General features: G+C 44.5%; 1 protein-coding gene across 2 annotated transcripts in view; it reads right to left on the bottom strand.

Moving 5' to 3' along the window:
* CARF (calcium responsive transcription factor) overlaps positions 1-15,400 on the bottom strand; it is a 100,310-nt gene that overhangs the window by 57,813 nt on the left and 27,097 nt on the right. For both annotated transcript variants that reach the window (XM_082260729.1, XM_082260730.1), the window contains exon 5: positions 9,294-9,399. In XM_082260729.1, the coding sequence (XP_082116855.1) occupies positions 9,294-9,399 (106 nt within the window). The remainder of the gene's footprint in view (positions 1-9,293; positions 9,400-15,400) is intronic.

Below are 15,400 nucleotides of genomic sequence, written 5' to 3'. Positions count from 1 at the left end.
TCTTCTTTAAATCCTTAGGGTTTCTTGGCTGTCGTTTGGCAACTCGAAGTTTCAGCTCCCTCCATAAATTTTCTATAGGATTAAGGTCTGGAGACTGGCTAGGCCACTCCATGACATTAATGTGCTTCTTTTTTGAGCCACTCCTTTGTTGCCTTGGCGGTATGTTTTGGGTCATTTTCATGCTGGAAGACCCATCCATGACCCATCTTCAGTGTTCTGGCTGAGGGAAGAAGGTTCTCATCCATGATTTTACAATACATGGCCCTGTCCATTGGCCTCTCAATGTGGCAAAGTCAGCTTCCATCTTCTCTTCCTTCCCGGTTACTTGCCTTCGGCTGTTTGATAGGCCAGGCCGTGATGACATCACTCCCACGCATGTGCACGAGAGTCACATTGCCGTGGCAAAGATGGGGCCATAAATGTTCACTGAGCTGTGCATGCACGGCTCAGTGTACATGACAGCAGACAGGCAGGAGGATGCATTCATGGCAGAAGAGACCGTTAGGGTCTTTCACATCATAAATACCCTACTTGTCAGCACATTTTTGAAAAATTAAGTTTCTTTCCACTTTAAAAAATGGTACATTTTCTCAGTTTAAACATTTAATATGTTTTCTATTTTCTATTGTGCATAAAATATGGATTTATTAGATTTTTAAATCATTGCATTCGGTTAGATTTTACACAGTTTCCCCACTTTTTTGGAATAAACAAAATCATTGAAACACTAAAAATAAAATGAAACAATAAAAAAAGGAACATTATTATTTTCATGATTGCGTACCTGTCAGGGCATATAAAAAAAACTATAGTAGCAAAACCCTTTGAAATAATAAGCTTTATATTTACCTGTCCAGTAGGCGGTGCACTGAAACTTTGCTCTTTAACCCCTTAACTCCAACTTAACACATATATGCACCCTCACTGCACTGGGCTGGGCTTTTTTAAGTGGGGCCACATATATGTTTCTCCCTTTTCACCGAGAGCCCCGTACCCCGTACGTGTCTCCTGATTCTGGGTCACCCGATTGCTGTGGTAGCCTCTGATTGGCTACCACAGTGATCAGTTACTGGGAAGCCCGCCCCTGTGCTTTTTCTCTTTCTATAAATGGAGGAGGATACAATGTAGCTTTCTTGTTCCTTGCAGAAATAAAAAAAAAGTTTTTGGAAAAAATAATAATAATAATAATAAAAAAATAAAATAAAAAAGAAAGAAAAATACCTAGATCAAGGTTTGGTCTAGGTCAGTGCCAGAGTTAGTGTCTGGGTCAAGTAAGAGTCAGAGTCAAAGGTCAAGGTCAGTATATATTTTTTTTTTTTAAAACAGTGAGGTTTATTGAAACTTTTGGTACAATACAAAAATAAACCGTGCATTGAAACTGCGATCAGATTCATAACACATTGGAGGTACAAAAATACAAATATACACAGTGATTAACACTTAGAAACAGAACAGACATAGTAAAAATAAGGCAGTAGTCAGTGACTCTCTGTCGGCCCAACACTCAAACAGACAATATTGGTTTAACAGGGGCAGTCAGCATAAAGTAGTTACCCACTGCACTACTGAGCCGTATCAGGGCACTGCACCCATTTGTCCCAAATCTTGTTGAACTTCTGAGGGCACCCCCTATGTTTATATAAAAGTTTATGAAATGGGATGACACTATTAATTTCCTTAATCCACAATCCTAGAGTAGGAGGAGTAGGTCTCATCCACCTCCTGGCTATCAATTTACGTGCTATAAACAAAGTTTCCTGAAGAAATATGACAGTGGATTTGGGCATCTCTCCATCCGGATAGACCCCCCAGGAGACACTCCTTAGGGGAGAGTTGTAGAGGAGACCCCATCTTGTCATGCAGAAATGTGACTACTTGTTGCCATAGAGTCTGTAATTGGGGACAGCTCCACAATAGATGAAAGAAGGAAGCATCAGGGTCTCCGCACATAGGACAAGAGGGGACCAAGTCAGGGTGATATTTGGACAGTCTAAGTGGGGTGAGATAAGCCTGGTGTATTATAAAGGTCTGGGTTAGGCGATCCGACAGTTTTGGCGACACTCTGCGGCACGTCTCCAGGGCATCCTCCCATTCCTCATCCTCCATGGCCCCCACACTGCGCTCCCAGCGGGTCTTAAGTGCAAAAGCCAAAGTGGTCGAGGAAGGTGTGTGAAGTTCAGAGTAGAACATGGAAATGAGGTGACTGGGTTCTGTACTTTTAACAATCTCAAGGGTGGTAACCGATTCTATCTCAGGAGGGCCGTCAGGGAATTGAGATCTATAGGCATGGGAGAGCTGTAAGTATCTGTAGTGCATGGGGCCCTGGAGCGCAAACTGGTCTTGCAAGGTCTCGTAAGACCGTAGACCAGTGATCGTGGAGATATGGCTAAGGAGAAGAATACCCCTCCCGCTCCATACCGACAGGTCAGGGATGGAGAGGAACTCACGCAATGTACTATTATGCCACAGAGGGGTGAATGTGTGGAATGGAGGGCACCGAAGCCTGGACGCTACCACCTCCCAGATCCGACAATAGTGGTATAGAAGAGATCTGGGGCACAGGGGCTCCGGCGAGCCCCTGACGCCCCTAAGGATAACTAGGAGGGGGTCCCCGAGGGGATGAGCCCACCCAGGACAGAGCAGGGTCAAGAAGCGTTCTCTATCCGTTTTATCTATGTGAAAGAACTGGGACAACTGAGCTGCCAGATAGTACAGATTAAAATCCGGCAGGGCCAATCCCCCTAGATTTGTAGGATTCTTGAGTTTGCGCCAGGAGATCTTGTGCCGGTTAGCACCCCAAACAAAGGTCTTGAGGAGTGATTCCATCTGCTTAAACAGCCTGAGTGGCAGGTAAGTAGGAGAGTGCCATACAACATAGAGAATTTTGGGAAGGAGAATCATTTTAATTAAATTGACTCTACCCATCACTCCCAGAGGTAATTTGGACCATACTTGAATTTTAGCCTTAAGCAGAGGGAACAAGGGTTGAACGTTATCCGGGACATAATCTGCTGAGTTAGCTGTCACTTGAATCCCTAAGTATTTAATGCGGGATACACATTGTAAGGCCGGGTTTGCGGGGGCGATCGCCTGCGGGCTCTCGTCAAGCGGGAGAATTTGTGACTTATCCCAGTTTATCTGAAAACCGGAGAATCGTCCAAACCGTTCAATTAAAGAAAGGGCCATGAGTAGGGATTCTCGAGAGTCTTCCAAATATAACAAAGTGTCATCCGCATACATGCTGATCTTCTCCTCCAGCGGTCCCTTACGTAGGCCACGAATCCCGGGATGTGCTCTAATGGCCATCGCCAGGGGTTTCGCGGCCAGGGCATACAGCAGGGGGGAGAGGGGGCACCCCTGTCGAGTGCCACGGGATAAAGGGAAGGCGGTCGACTGCCAGCCGTTTGCCAGGACCCTAGCTACCGGGGCGCTATATAGAAGTTTGACCCACTTAATAAAATTAGGTCCAAAGCCGTATCGGTCCAGGCAGGTCCATAGAAATGGCCACTCTACCGAGTCGAATGCTTTAGCCGTGTCCAATGAGACCACCACCCTGCCACCCATTCCGTCGTGTTGTGCCTGGAGATTCATGAATAACCGGCGAAGGTTAAATGAGGTGTTCCTCCCAGGCATGAACCCGGCCTGGTCCGAGTGTATGAGTGAAAGGATCACCTTGTTAAGACGGAGGGATAAAATTTTTGCAAGGATTTTAGTGTCTACTGGGAGCAAAGAGATGGGACGGTAAGACTCTGGGGCGTGTACGTCCTTGCCCGGCTTGGGGATGAGCACAATTAGCGCCTCCCGCATAGAAGGGGGTAGGGTTGCATCTTTGAATAGAGATTGAAACAAAGCCAATAATTTAGGAGAAAGGAGTTCCGAATATTGGGAGAAGAATTCAATCGGGAGGCCGTCTAGGCCGGGGGCCTTAGATCTAGGGAACTTGGACACGGCTGCTGCAATCTCCTCCACAGAGATGGGTGCCTCGAGGGTCGCCAACTGGTCGGGTGTCAAAGTGGGAAAGTCAATAGAGTCCAGAAAGTCATGCATGTCAGTGCAGTCAGCGGGGGCCCTAGAGGTGTAAAGTGTACTAAAAAATGATCGGAAACACTGTGTCACCGCAGCAGGATCAGTGATCTCATTACCCAGGTCATCCTTTAAAGTAATAACTACCGGGGGCCTATCCTCACAATGGACTAAATATGCGAGGAGTTTCCCCGCCCGCTCTCCATGTGCAAACAGATTCTGCTTCTGAAAAAACATCTTAGATTTCGCCTTCTCATATTCAAGTTGGGAAAGGACTTTAGAGGTCAATTTATACTGGGATTCATGTGTCGGAGTCGGGTCCGCCATAAAGGCCTGTTCAGCTTCAATTAGATTTGTCGTTGCCCTGGAGATCTCCTCAGCAGCCCGCGCTCTAACAGCTTTGATTTTGGAAATCATAGTGGATCTGGCGAACAGTTTAAATGCCTCCCACACTGCAGCCGGGGAGGCAGTGCCCTCATTATCAGAGAAGAATTGTGTCCAGGTCCCCTCAATGTCGTTCCCATCAGACACCAAGGGGAGCCAGGCGGGATTCAGGCGCCAGGCCGGGGGAGGTCTATTGCAGGGCAAGGACAACAGTATCCAATAAGGGCAGTGATCAGACAGAGTCCGTGGGGCGAAGCCTGCCGCCAGTAACCTGGGGAGCAGGGTTCGAGACAGCAATATCAGATCAATGCGTGACATAGAATGGTGTGCAGCCGAGAAACAGGAGTACGCGCGCTGAGCGGGGTATTTGCTGCGCCAAGAGTCGGCCAAACCAAAGCTCTCCAACAATCGGGAGAACCTGGTCGGGGACGACCCCGGCGGCGCCCGGGAGGCGCCACCGGATCTATCCAGACCCGAGTCCATCACATTGTTAAAGTCACCCAGCCAGATCACGGGGCCCCCGGGCATTGTGCCATAAACGCCAGTCCCTCCATAATAATCACAGCAGAGTAAGGGGGGGGCACATAGAAAGCCATCAGCAGCATCAATTCCCCATAGACTGACGTTTTGAGAAAGACATATCTACCCATTGGGTCGACCTGAGATCCTAGGAGCTGGAAATGTACCGATTTGGCCACCAGAAGCGCCACACCCCTGGAGTGTGAGCTATAAGCAGAGTGCTGCACCCAGCCAACCCAGGGCCGTTTGAGAGACTGTTGTACGCGGCCCTCCAAATGTGTCTCCACCAGAACTATAATATCAGCCCGTACACGGCGTAAAACATTAAAGACAGCCGTCCGTTTAATCTTATCGCGCATACCCCTGACATTCCACGTCAACAATTTCAATGCGGCCATGGCAGGGGTAATACGGAGCGTGGAGCGGAGGCCCCCAGGATCTCAGGCAACAAGGCCACAGAACTAACAAGTCCACGGTCATACACTAGCAGTAATAAACGGCAGCAAAAGAGCAGATAGTTATTACTTGAGGTCAATGTGCATAGAACAGAAACAGTATAGAGATTGTACCAAATATAAACTGTAAACAATGGTAATACCCCAATCCCCCCTCCCTGCCCTGCACCAACCCCAACTTGTGCGGGCATGTTCCCAAACAAGTGCCTCAACCAGAACAGGCCCACATGCGACTGGTAAAGAGCAAGATCAGGAGGTCAGGGACCCCCAGGGTAGTCAGCAAAAATACAGCAAAATACAATTAGGACAAGCAAGGGGGCCCGGGGGCCCAGGTCCAGCAGAAGTCGCAGGGGGCAACAGGGGAGTTGGGCACAAACACACGCCTTAGCGGGTGTAGGGGGCGAAAACCAACAGGTGTATCGCTGGGTAGCAAAGCCTATGGGCAGGTGGAAATCCATAGGAAGAGAACAGAAAAATCAGTTCCATCTGTGGAGCTAGGGTGCTCCGCCGGTCAAACACAGGAGCAGTAGTGCAGAAAAATGAGGGGGGAGGGGGGGGGGGAAGGGGGATGTAAAGTCTTGAGTTCCGCAGGATCTACAAAACCCCCCTCCACCTCTGCAGCAGCTTAAGGTATAGGCAATCAGGGAGAAAGTATCATGAAGTCGCCAGGGCAAGGTGGTCAGGCTCTAGCTTCCAGTCCTTCTAACCAGGAGATGGCGGCTTCCGGATCCTCAAAGAAGTGGGCTCGGTCCTCACCCTCCACTCTAAGATGGGCCGGATACAACATAGAGTATTTGATATTCTTGATACGCAGCCTGCGTTTGACCTCCAAAAAGCTCTTGCGGCGCCTCTGGACCTCAGCAGAGAAGTCGGGGAAAATCGCTATTTTGTGATTTCCAAATGGAATGTTCCCCTTAACTCTGGCCAGGCGTAATATGGCATCTCTGTCCCGATAGTTCAGGAATTTAGCGATGAACGTGCGGGGGGGGTGCACCCTGAGGGGGGGGACGCCCTGAGAGGCGATGTTCACGTTCCACAACAAAAGTGGGTGAAAAGGATTCTCTGCCATATGTCTGAGTGAGCAATTGTTCCAAATAGGATGAGGGGTCTGCACCTTCAGAGCCCTCCGGGAGGCCAATGAACCGCAGGTTACAGCGGCGCAGCCTATTCTCCATGTCATCTTGTTTTTGGAGGATAAGGTGTACTTGTTGCTGCAGCCTGTCTGAGGAGCTTTGCAATGGGGGGAGGGAGTCTTCCACCTCGCTAATCCTGTGTTCAGCCTCACCAACTCTGTCCCTTAGCTTCCGCATATCCTGACGCATCAAAGATATATCTACCTTCACCTCCTCGATTTTAGTTGTCAGCATGGTCTGGCAAGTGGCAATCGCTTCCAAAACCTTGGATGTAGCAGGGCTCTCAGGCTCCTCCACCACAAGCGACGGGCCGGCGCCATCTTGGATCGGGGCCTCCTTCTCCAGCCTCCGGAATGCAGCCAGTTTTGCCGCAGCTTCAGAGCCTTTCTTCGGCGGAGACATGCGGAGGTCAGTGCCGCGGGTGTGCGGGAGGTGAAGGGAGGATTATCGTGCCCGGAGGGCTGCAGGATTAGCGGTAAAGGATATCGGTCCGGCGGAGCTCCTCTCACACACGTCCTCTCACATGCTGCGCCAGGCCACGCCCCAGGTCAGTATATTTTTAACAGGATTTTTTTTTTAATTACTGTAGCATCAGTGTCAGTGTGTTTTGAATAGGACAGCAACAAAAAAACGAAAAAGAAAAAAAAAAAACAGAAAAAAAACTAAATGTTCGCTATTGATTCTGGGCTGTACTACGGGTACAAATAACAAATAACACATACATATGTGATATCATGTGATCATCAGGAGCAGAATTTATTTTGGGTTGTTCTTTTGTGGTAGATTATTGTAGTAATAATAACTATGCAGCTAAATTTAAAAAAAATGTTTTTTTTTTTTTTCTAATTTGGGTCATTTTTCCTTTGATAATAAAAAAATAAATAAATCAGGAGATATCCATAACTATTTACTACCAAATGAAAGCCCAATTTGTCCTGATAAAAACTAAGTAGTTGTGATAATATGTACGGTTTTACTAATACAGGTCAAAATTGCAAATTTGAGCTGGGGGCATTTTGATTTGTTTTACCCTTAGGTGTAAAGGGGTTAAAGTGGAACTTTAGTCAGAAAATTAAGTCCTGCTAGATCACTTAATGCTGGCCCCTTGTGCAGATATAGCTATGTAAAACATTAAAAATAAGTGCCTATACTATTTAAAATCTAGTAGTACACTGTCTCAACACTGCTCTGCACATGCTCAGTTGCTCTCTATTTTTCGTCACTATGCCACTAAGGCCGATCTGTTGACAGCCTAAAGATTTACTTCTGTTCAGGGGCTCTGGAAAGAAGGAACAGTAGCAATGCTGGAGGCAATTTACAGCACACACTCATTTTGGTAGCATAATTATTAATGTGGAATGTATGTTCCTTGCTAAAGAACATCTCAAGTTGTTATGGATAAGGTTCCGCTTTAAAGAGATCCCAGATCCCAACTTTCAGGTGTGTCAAATAACTTGTTTTCCGCTGGTTGCTGCGTTTCCCCCCTGCCGAATTTCACTACTGAGTCCTGTAGAGCTTCCTGTTTGCAGGATATTGCTGTTGTCATTTTTTTTCACATTCCCTAACAGGGTTGCTTTAAAGTAATTTAAACATTTTTTTTTTAAATTGCAAACAAACAGATTCATACTTACCTGTTCTGTGCAATGGAATTGCACAGAGTGGCCCTGAACCCTGTATCGGGTCCCCTGCTGGCGCTCCTTGCTCCTCCTCTCTGTCGAGTGCCCCCATAGAAAACCTTCTATTCTTTCTATAGGGGCACTCACGTGGGCTCGCTCCCGAACCTCACCCCCACTCCTTTGTTGCTGGCTTTAATTGACTGCAGTGGAAGCCAATGGCTCCCACTGCTTCGGCAAAGACCAGGAAGTGAAGGGAGAGAAGAGCTGCAAATGGGCGCAGCGCTGGATCAAATTAGGGCTCAGGTAAGTAAAAGGGGGAGGGCGAAACTGACGCCTAAACATTTTTTACCTTAACCACTTTAAAGTGCTGTTGTATCTGTCAGTTACAAGCCCACTTAAAAACAGTGTAATACTTACAGTATTAAGAACATGGAATTTTTAAGGGACCATTAACAGCTTGACTTTTCTGGTGCATTGCAATAATATGCATTGTGCTAAGGCAACCCATTTAAATGAGAGGGCTGCCCAAAGTATTGGACGTCCCAAAAAAAAAAATATATATATCCGACTGTTTTTGCAAAGCAGTGCACCACAATACATGGTAGTGCATTAAGATGTGCTGCAAGACACAGGTGTTCCCTTGTGCTGCATTAGGTGTGCATTAGAGTGCTGATGCATGTTATAGGCATCAATGTGAATGGGCCCTAAATGTTACAATTTTCTATACAAGATATGCTTATTGCACGTCTGTAAAGAACATAGTTATGGTCATCTGGTTATGAAAACAATTTGATTCTAACCTTTACAGCTGATATTTGGGAAGACATCAAAATAATGTAACACACTCAATTCACTAAGCTAGGCATGTGTTATTTTCTATAACAATTATTTATCTTATGACTAATAGAGCTTGTTATTGCTTACTAAATTGAGCAAACTAAAAAGGATCTGTTGCTACCCATACCAACCAATGACAAGCATACTTTAATTTTCCAATCAGCAACAAAATTTATGAGCTGCTTTGATTGACTTGTTAGTTGTGGTTAGGCTCAAACTTACTAAATCCTATGGCAATATTATATGGAGGCCAATAAAGTATAACAAGCCTTTGGTGCAGTAGCTGCAGGACCAACAAATAAGTAAAGAGAAAGAAAACTGTATACCTGGTGGGTGACTTATTATGCACAGTAAGGGAAGTGTTGGAGTGGATAATAAAGCTGCTGGTTTCAGTTTGCATGTCATCACTGGCCTGGCCATGCTCTGCAGACTCTTTAAAATGTGAAGAAAAAAAAATGACAGACATTTTACTTTATATATATTTTTTCCCCTTATCAATTGTACAAAGAAAAAGAGAGAAAAAAATAAGAAAGAAAGACACATTCCATAAAGGAACAAAAAAACATACAAAAATATATCACATAATCCCCCACAAAAATACAAATTTGAACCTAGACTACAATAAATAAAGCTGCTATGCATTACCAGAGTACACTAATAAAAAACAAGAAAAAAAAAAAAGGAAACAGGAAAAAAGAAATAAATAAAAAGGTGGAGTGGTCCCTAAATTACCAACACAATGGAGCTTCCAAACAAAATAGACATACTTCTAAAAATTAACAGTAACAATAGTTCCCCCTTTAACAGGATGCATGTTTTTTTTTTTTAAATAACATGTTATACGTACCTCCTCTGTGCAGTTGGTTTTGCACAGAGCAGCCCAGATCCTCCTCTTCTTGGGTCCCTCGTTGCTGCTCCTAGCCCCTCCCTCCTGTCAAGTGCCCCCAGAGCAAGCAGCTTGCTATGGGGGCACCCGAGCCAAGCTGCAGCTCTGTGTGTCCATTCAGACACGGAGCTGCGGTTTGGCCCTGCCCCCTCTCTCTCCTGATTGGCTGACATTGATTGACAGCCCCGGAAGCCAATGGTGCTGCGGCTGTGTCTCAGCCAATCAGGAGGGAGAGTCCCGGATTACTGAGGAGGGGACTCCGGTAAGTATTGGGGGGGGGGGGGGGGGAGGTTGCTACACCCAGAAGACTTTTTATCTTAATGAATAGAATGCAATAAGATAAAAAACCTTCTAACTTTACAACTCCTTTAACTTCAATTCCCTGTTCGGTTTATGTAATAGATCCAGGGTGCTCACTCAGCCTGAAACCTTTCAAATCTGTTCCTGCAAATATGCACCCATTTCTCGGCTTCCATAATTTTGTTAACTTCTTTCAGCCAGTGCTCTATAGAAGGTGCATAATGCCCAACAAGAGAAAGTGCTTTGTATAACAGAGTTCAAGGCTTGGTTAAAGATTGGTGCAAAGGTGAAGGCTTTGGTTATGTTAGTCACGATGATATCAGGTGGTCTCATAATGAGCTGTACCAAAAGAGATGGTCTGCATCCCTCACACAAGGGCACTGAGCTTCTTAGTATGGAATTCAGGAGATTTTTGGACATGCATTCAAACTGAGAAATGGGGGCAGATATTTCATTGATGAGGAGCATCACTAGCAAGTTAAAACAAATGTAAAAGGCTTGTGTTGCGAAGGACTGGGCTGATGGGGTGGTCGCTTCAATTAAGGTTTCTGCTGCCAAAAATAAGGCAGTAGATAGCAGTGTTCGTCATGTCATGTGCACGAATGCTCATAGTTTAGCCAACAAGGTTCGTGAGTTGACAGCTTTTACAACAACTTGGACCTTGTTACAATTACAGAGACATGGTTCAAGGTTTCAAATGACTGGGAAATAACTGTACCATAGTACACACTATACAGGAAAGACAGAGCCGGAAAGAGTGGAAGTGGAGTTGCCATATACACTAAATTGTCAAAAGTATTGGGACTCCTGCCTTTACACGCACAAGAACTTTAATGGCATCCCAGTCTTAGTCAGGAGGGTTTAATATGGGGTTGGCCCACACTTTGCAGCTATAACAGCTTCAACTCTTCTGGGAAGGCTGTGCACAAAGTTTTGGGAGTGTGTCAATGGAAATGTTTGACCATTCATTCAGAAGCGCATTTGTGAGGTAAGGCACTGATGTTGGATGAGAAGGCCTGGCTCGCAGTCTCCACTCTTATTCATACGAAAGGTGTTCCAGTGGGTTGAGATCAGGACTCTGCGCAGGCCAGTCAAGTTCCTCCACCCCAAACTCGCTCATCCATGTCTTTATGGGCCTTGCTTTATGCACTGGCCCAAATAATTTGGTGGAGGGGGGATTATGGTGTGGGGTTGTTTTTCAGAGGTTGGGCTTGGCCCCTTAGTTCAAGTGAAGGGAACTTTTAAGGGGGTCAGCATACCAAGACATTTTGGACAATTTTATGCTCCCAACTTTATGGGAACAGTTTGGGGCTGGCCCCTTTCTGTTCCAACATGACTGCAGACCAGTGCACAAAGCAAGGTTCATAAAGAAATGGAAGAGCAAGTTTGGGGTGAAGGAACTTGACTGACCAGTACAGAGTCCTGACCTCAACCCAATAGAACATCTTGGGGATGAATTACTATAGAGACTGCGAGCCAGGCCTTCTCTTTCCACTTCGGTGCCTGACCTCACAAATGTGCTTCTGAATGAATGGTTAAACATTCCCATAGACACACTCCTAAACCTTGTGGGCAGCGTTTCCAGAAGAGTTGAAGCTGGTTTAGCTGCAAAGGGTGAGCCAACTCAATATTAAACCCTAGGGACTAAGACTGGGATGCTATTAAAGTTAATGTGCGTGTAAAAGCAGATGTACCAATACTTTTGACAATATAGTGTATGTAAAAAAAATAGCATAAGGCTAATGTCAATTCAACACACAAATTAAATACTTTAAACTTTCTGGGTTTGCATTCTAACCAGAGAGGGATCTTCCCTTAGAATTGGTGTAGTATACAGACCAGATTGAAAATTATAACCTGTCGATTGACAATATAACTCAAATGACAGTGAAGGGAAAGGTTTTGATTATGGGTGACTTCAACATGCCTGAACTAAGAGAACTTTGAGGTATAGTTGTTGGACCATTAATGGATCTTTTTTAACAATCTCTTCTAACAGATGTTCCCTATGACTGGCGGACAGCTAATATTGTACCTTTCCACAATAAAGGCAACAAGGCAGAAGCTGGCAATACAGGTCATGTTATAGTCATGTTAAGGGAATCACTCCTAAAAAAACAGGATCATTGATCACTTAAAAGCACACAACCTGCTTGACCCAAAGCAGCATGGCTTTACTGAGGGCAAATCGTGTTAGACTAATCCAAATTAATTTTTTTTACTATATCACTAATGTTTTGGACTAAGGCGGTGCTGAGGACATATTTTGTTTTTAGAAAAGGATTTGACACAGTTCCACATAATGATCTAATAAAATAGTTGAAATGAGCTAGGACCTAACCCTTGGGTGTTTCAGTGGCTATGCAGTTGGCTAAAGGATAGATACCAGAGTGTGTTTGTACATGGAGTTCACTCGGAACAGAGAACAGTCACTAGTGGTGTATCACAAGGTTCTGTACTCAGTCCTATATGTCAGTGATGTAACTAAAAGTTTGCTGGGCAAGGTATGTCTTTTTGCTGATGATACAAAGGTGTGCAATTGCGTTGAAATCCCTGGAGGTGTCTAGAATATGGAACATGATTTGGCATTGCTTGAAGATTGGTCAAAGCAGTGGAAACTGCAATTCATGTAAAATAATGCACCAAAGGAAAAATAATCCCTTGACAGAGTACAATATTGAGGGTACAGTGTTGGCCGGCACTACAGAGGAAAAAGATTTGGGGGTTCTTATTTCAGATGATTGCAAAATGAGCAAACAGTGTGACCAGGCAGTGGAAAAGGTGAATAGAATTCTAGGATGGATCACTAAAGGGATCACCAGCAGGAGGAAGGAGGTTCTGATTCCCCTATAGATCTTTAGTGAAACCTCATTTAGAATACTGTGTCCAGGTCTGGAGACCTCACTTACAAAAATATATTGATAAGATAGAATGAGCCCAGAGACTGGTAACAAAAATGGTGAAAGGTCTGGGGGATAAAATATATCAGGAGAGACTTCAGGAACTTAATATGTACAGTCTGGAGGAAAGAAAGGAAAGAGGCGACATGATTGAAACCTCACTGCCAGAGCCATTTTTCCATTTTTTGCAAACATGTTTAAAAAATAATTTCAGGCTTGAAGATTACATAAAACCCCCAAAACATGATATATTTTCTGAAAGTAGACACCCTAGAAAATAAAACAGTGGTAATTTTAATTTTTATATGTTACACAATATTACCGCAAAGGTCAAGAAAATGCAAAATTTCAGTAACAAATACACTAAAGTTAATTTTAGGGCACACAAATGCAATAAAGTACCTAATTTTTTGGTAAAATTCAAAAGATGACGTTGCACCAAATAAATTGAAACCCAATATATCAAACCTTAAAATTGCGTGCACCCTTGAAATGGCGACAAACTTCAGTACCCTATATTTTCTATATGCAAAACTTTAACCGCTTCCAGTACAGCCATGGTACATGAATGGCCGGACAGGAGCAACACCGAGAGCAGGTGGATGTACCCATATGTCCTCTTGCATCACCCGCCTCCTGTGTGCACCCCCTAGAGCACGCAGCAGCGAAATTGGTGACGCTGTGAGCAACATGAACAGTAGTAAACAATGATGTCATTGTTTACTACTGTGTGAGCTCTGTGATTGGTGACAGTGATCACATGATACCATGGCTAATCACAGCGGCTCTGTACCATGAGATAGCTGTGACCATATACAGCATCACACTAGAACACAAGGTTTCATGAATGAAACCTTTACCACAGTCTTTTACTGATTGCTTATTAAAGTGTGTGTAAAACCCCTTGCAGTCAGGTCCTTACCTCATAAGGACCTGGCAGCAAAAGGGGTTAAATATACCAATGTGGTGAATAAGGTTCAGGAGGGCAGTATTTTTAATATGAAGCCAAGATCAAGAACACAGGGACATGACTTCAGATTAGCAGGACGAAAGTACAAAACTAATCCTAGAAAGTATTATTTTACCTACGTCTTGTACCTAGCCTCTTATACCTTTTACTTCTTCCTTCCTTCTCTTATCTAGATGTTTTTCTTTACTTCTTTTTCTCTTCCCTCTCTTCCATATGCTGGTTTAACTCTTAAGCCATTGTTGGCTCTGTGTGACTTCTTTACTATATAAATCAGTAAAGTGATAGTAGAAGGCCACAGAATCAAAAAAGTTGCTGTTAACTAATTGATACCACTTGAACAGATGTAGTCTTGTCTTCCTTTTTGGTTTTTCTTTCTTCTGATGATTGTGTCCTTGCTATTCCTAAAGTGTTTAGGTCTTATGTTACCTATGGCTTAGCTATCTGACTAAATATTAGGAGGTTACTTATAGGTTGCATGATATTTTCTGACACTTTTCTGTGCCAAATACTGTATGCTGAGACAGACCAAAGAATAGTTTCATGTTATTTTTAATAACTTTAATAAAAATCATTGATGCTTGGAATAGACTTCAAGTGGAGATAGCGAGTCAGTCAACAGTAAGTGGCTTTAACCGGTTGCCGACCGCCGCACGACTATATACTGCGGCGGTCAGCCCCGGCCAGGCAGAGTGACGTATCGGTACGTCACTCGCCTGTCACTGACTTGCGAGCCTATCGCGGGCGGGCGCGCGCCCGCCGCGGCTCGTTCACAGGCAAGTCAGTGCGTGTGACCGGCGGACTCGATGTCCGCCAGTCACACTGCGATCGCTCCTGTGAAGGGAGAAAGACAGAGCAGCTTGTGTAAACAAGCTGCCTGTCAGTTCTCCCTGTGTAAAAGTGAAGATCTGTCCGTTCTACTATGTAGAACGGTTGATCTTTGCTTTTACACCAATAGGAATGTCCCTACACAGTTAGAATCACGCCCCTAGGACACACTTAACCCCTCCCTGTCCAATAAAGTTAACCCCTTCCCTGCCAGTGTCATTTTTGCAGTAACAGTGCATATGTATAGCACTGATTACTGCAGTAAAGTCACTGGTAACCCCAAAAGTGTCAAAAATGTCAGTCAAGGGTCCGATCTGTCCGCCGCAATGTCGCAGTACCGAAAAAAAAAATCGCAGATCGCCGCCATTACGCGTTAAAAAAAAAAAACACCAAAAATGACAAAAATCTTTCCCTTTGTTAGTAAACGCGATAACTTTTGCGCAAACCAATCAAAATACGCTTTTTGCGATTTTTTTTACCAAACATAGGTAGCATAAAACAAATTGGCCGAAAAATGTTAAAAAATTTTGATTTTTACTTTTTTTTTTGGGG

The sequence above is a fragment of the Pelophylax lessonae genome (assembly GCF_965119305.1).
Source record: "Pelophylax lessonae genome assembly, chromosome: 6".
Classification (NCBI taxonomy): domain Eukaryota; kingdom Metazoa; phylum Chordata; class Amphibia; order Anura; family Ranidae; genus Pelophylax; species Pelophylax lessonae.
This window is presented reverse-complemented; position numbering and strand designations above follow the sequence as displayed.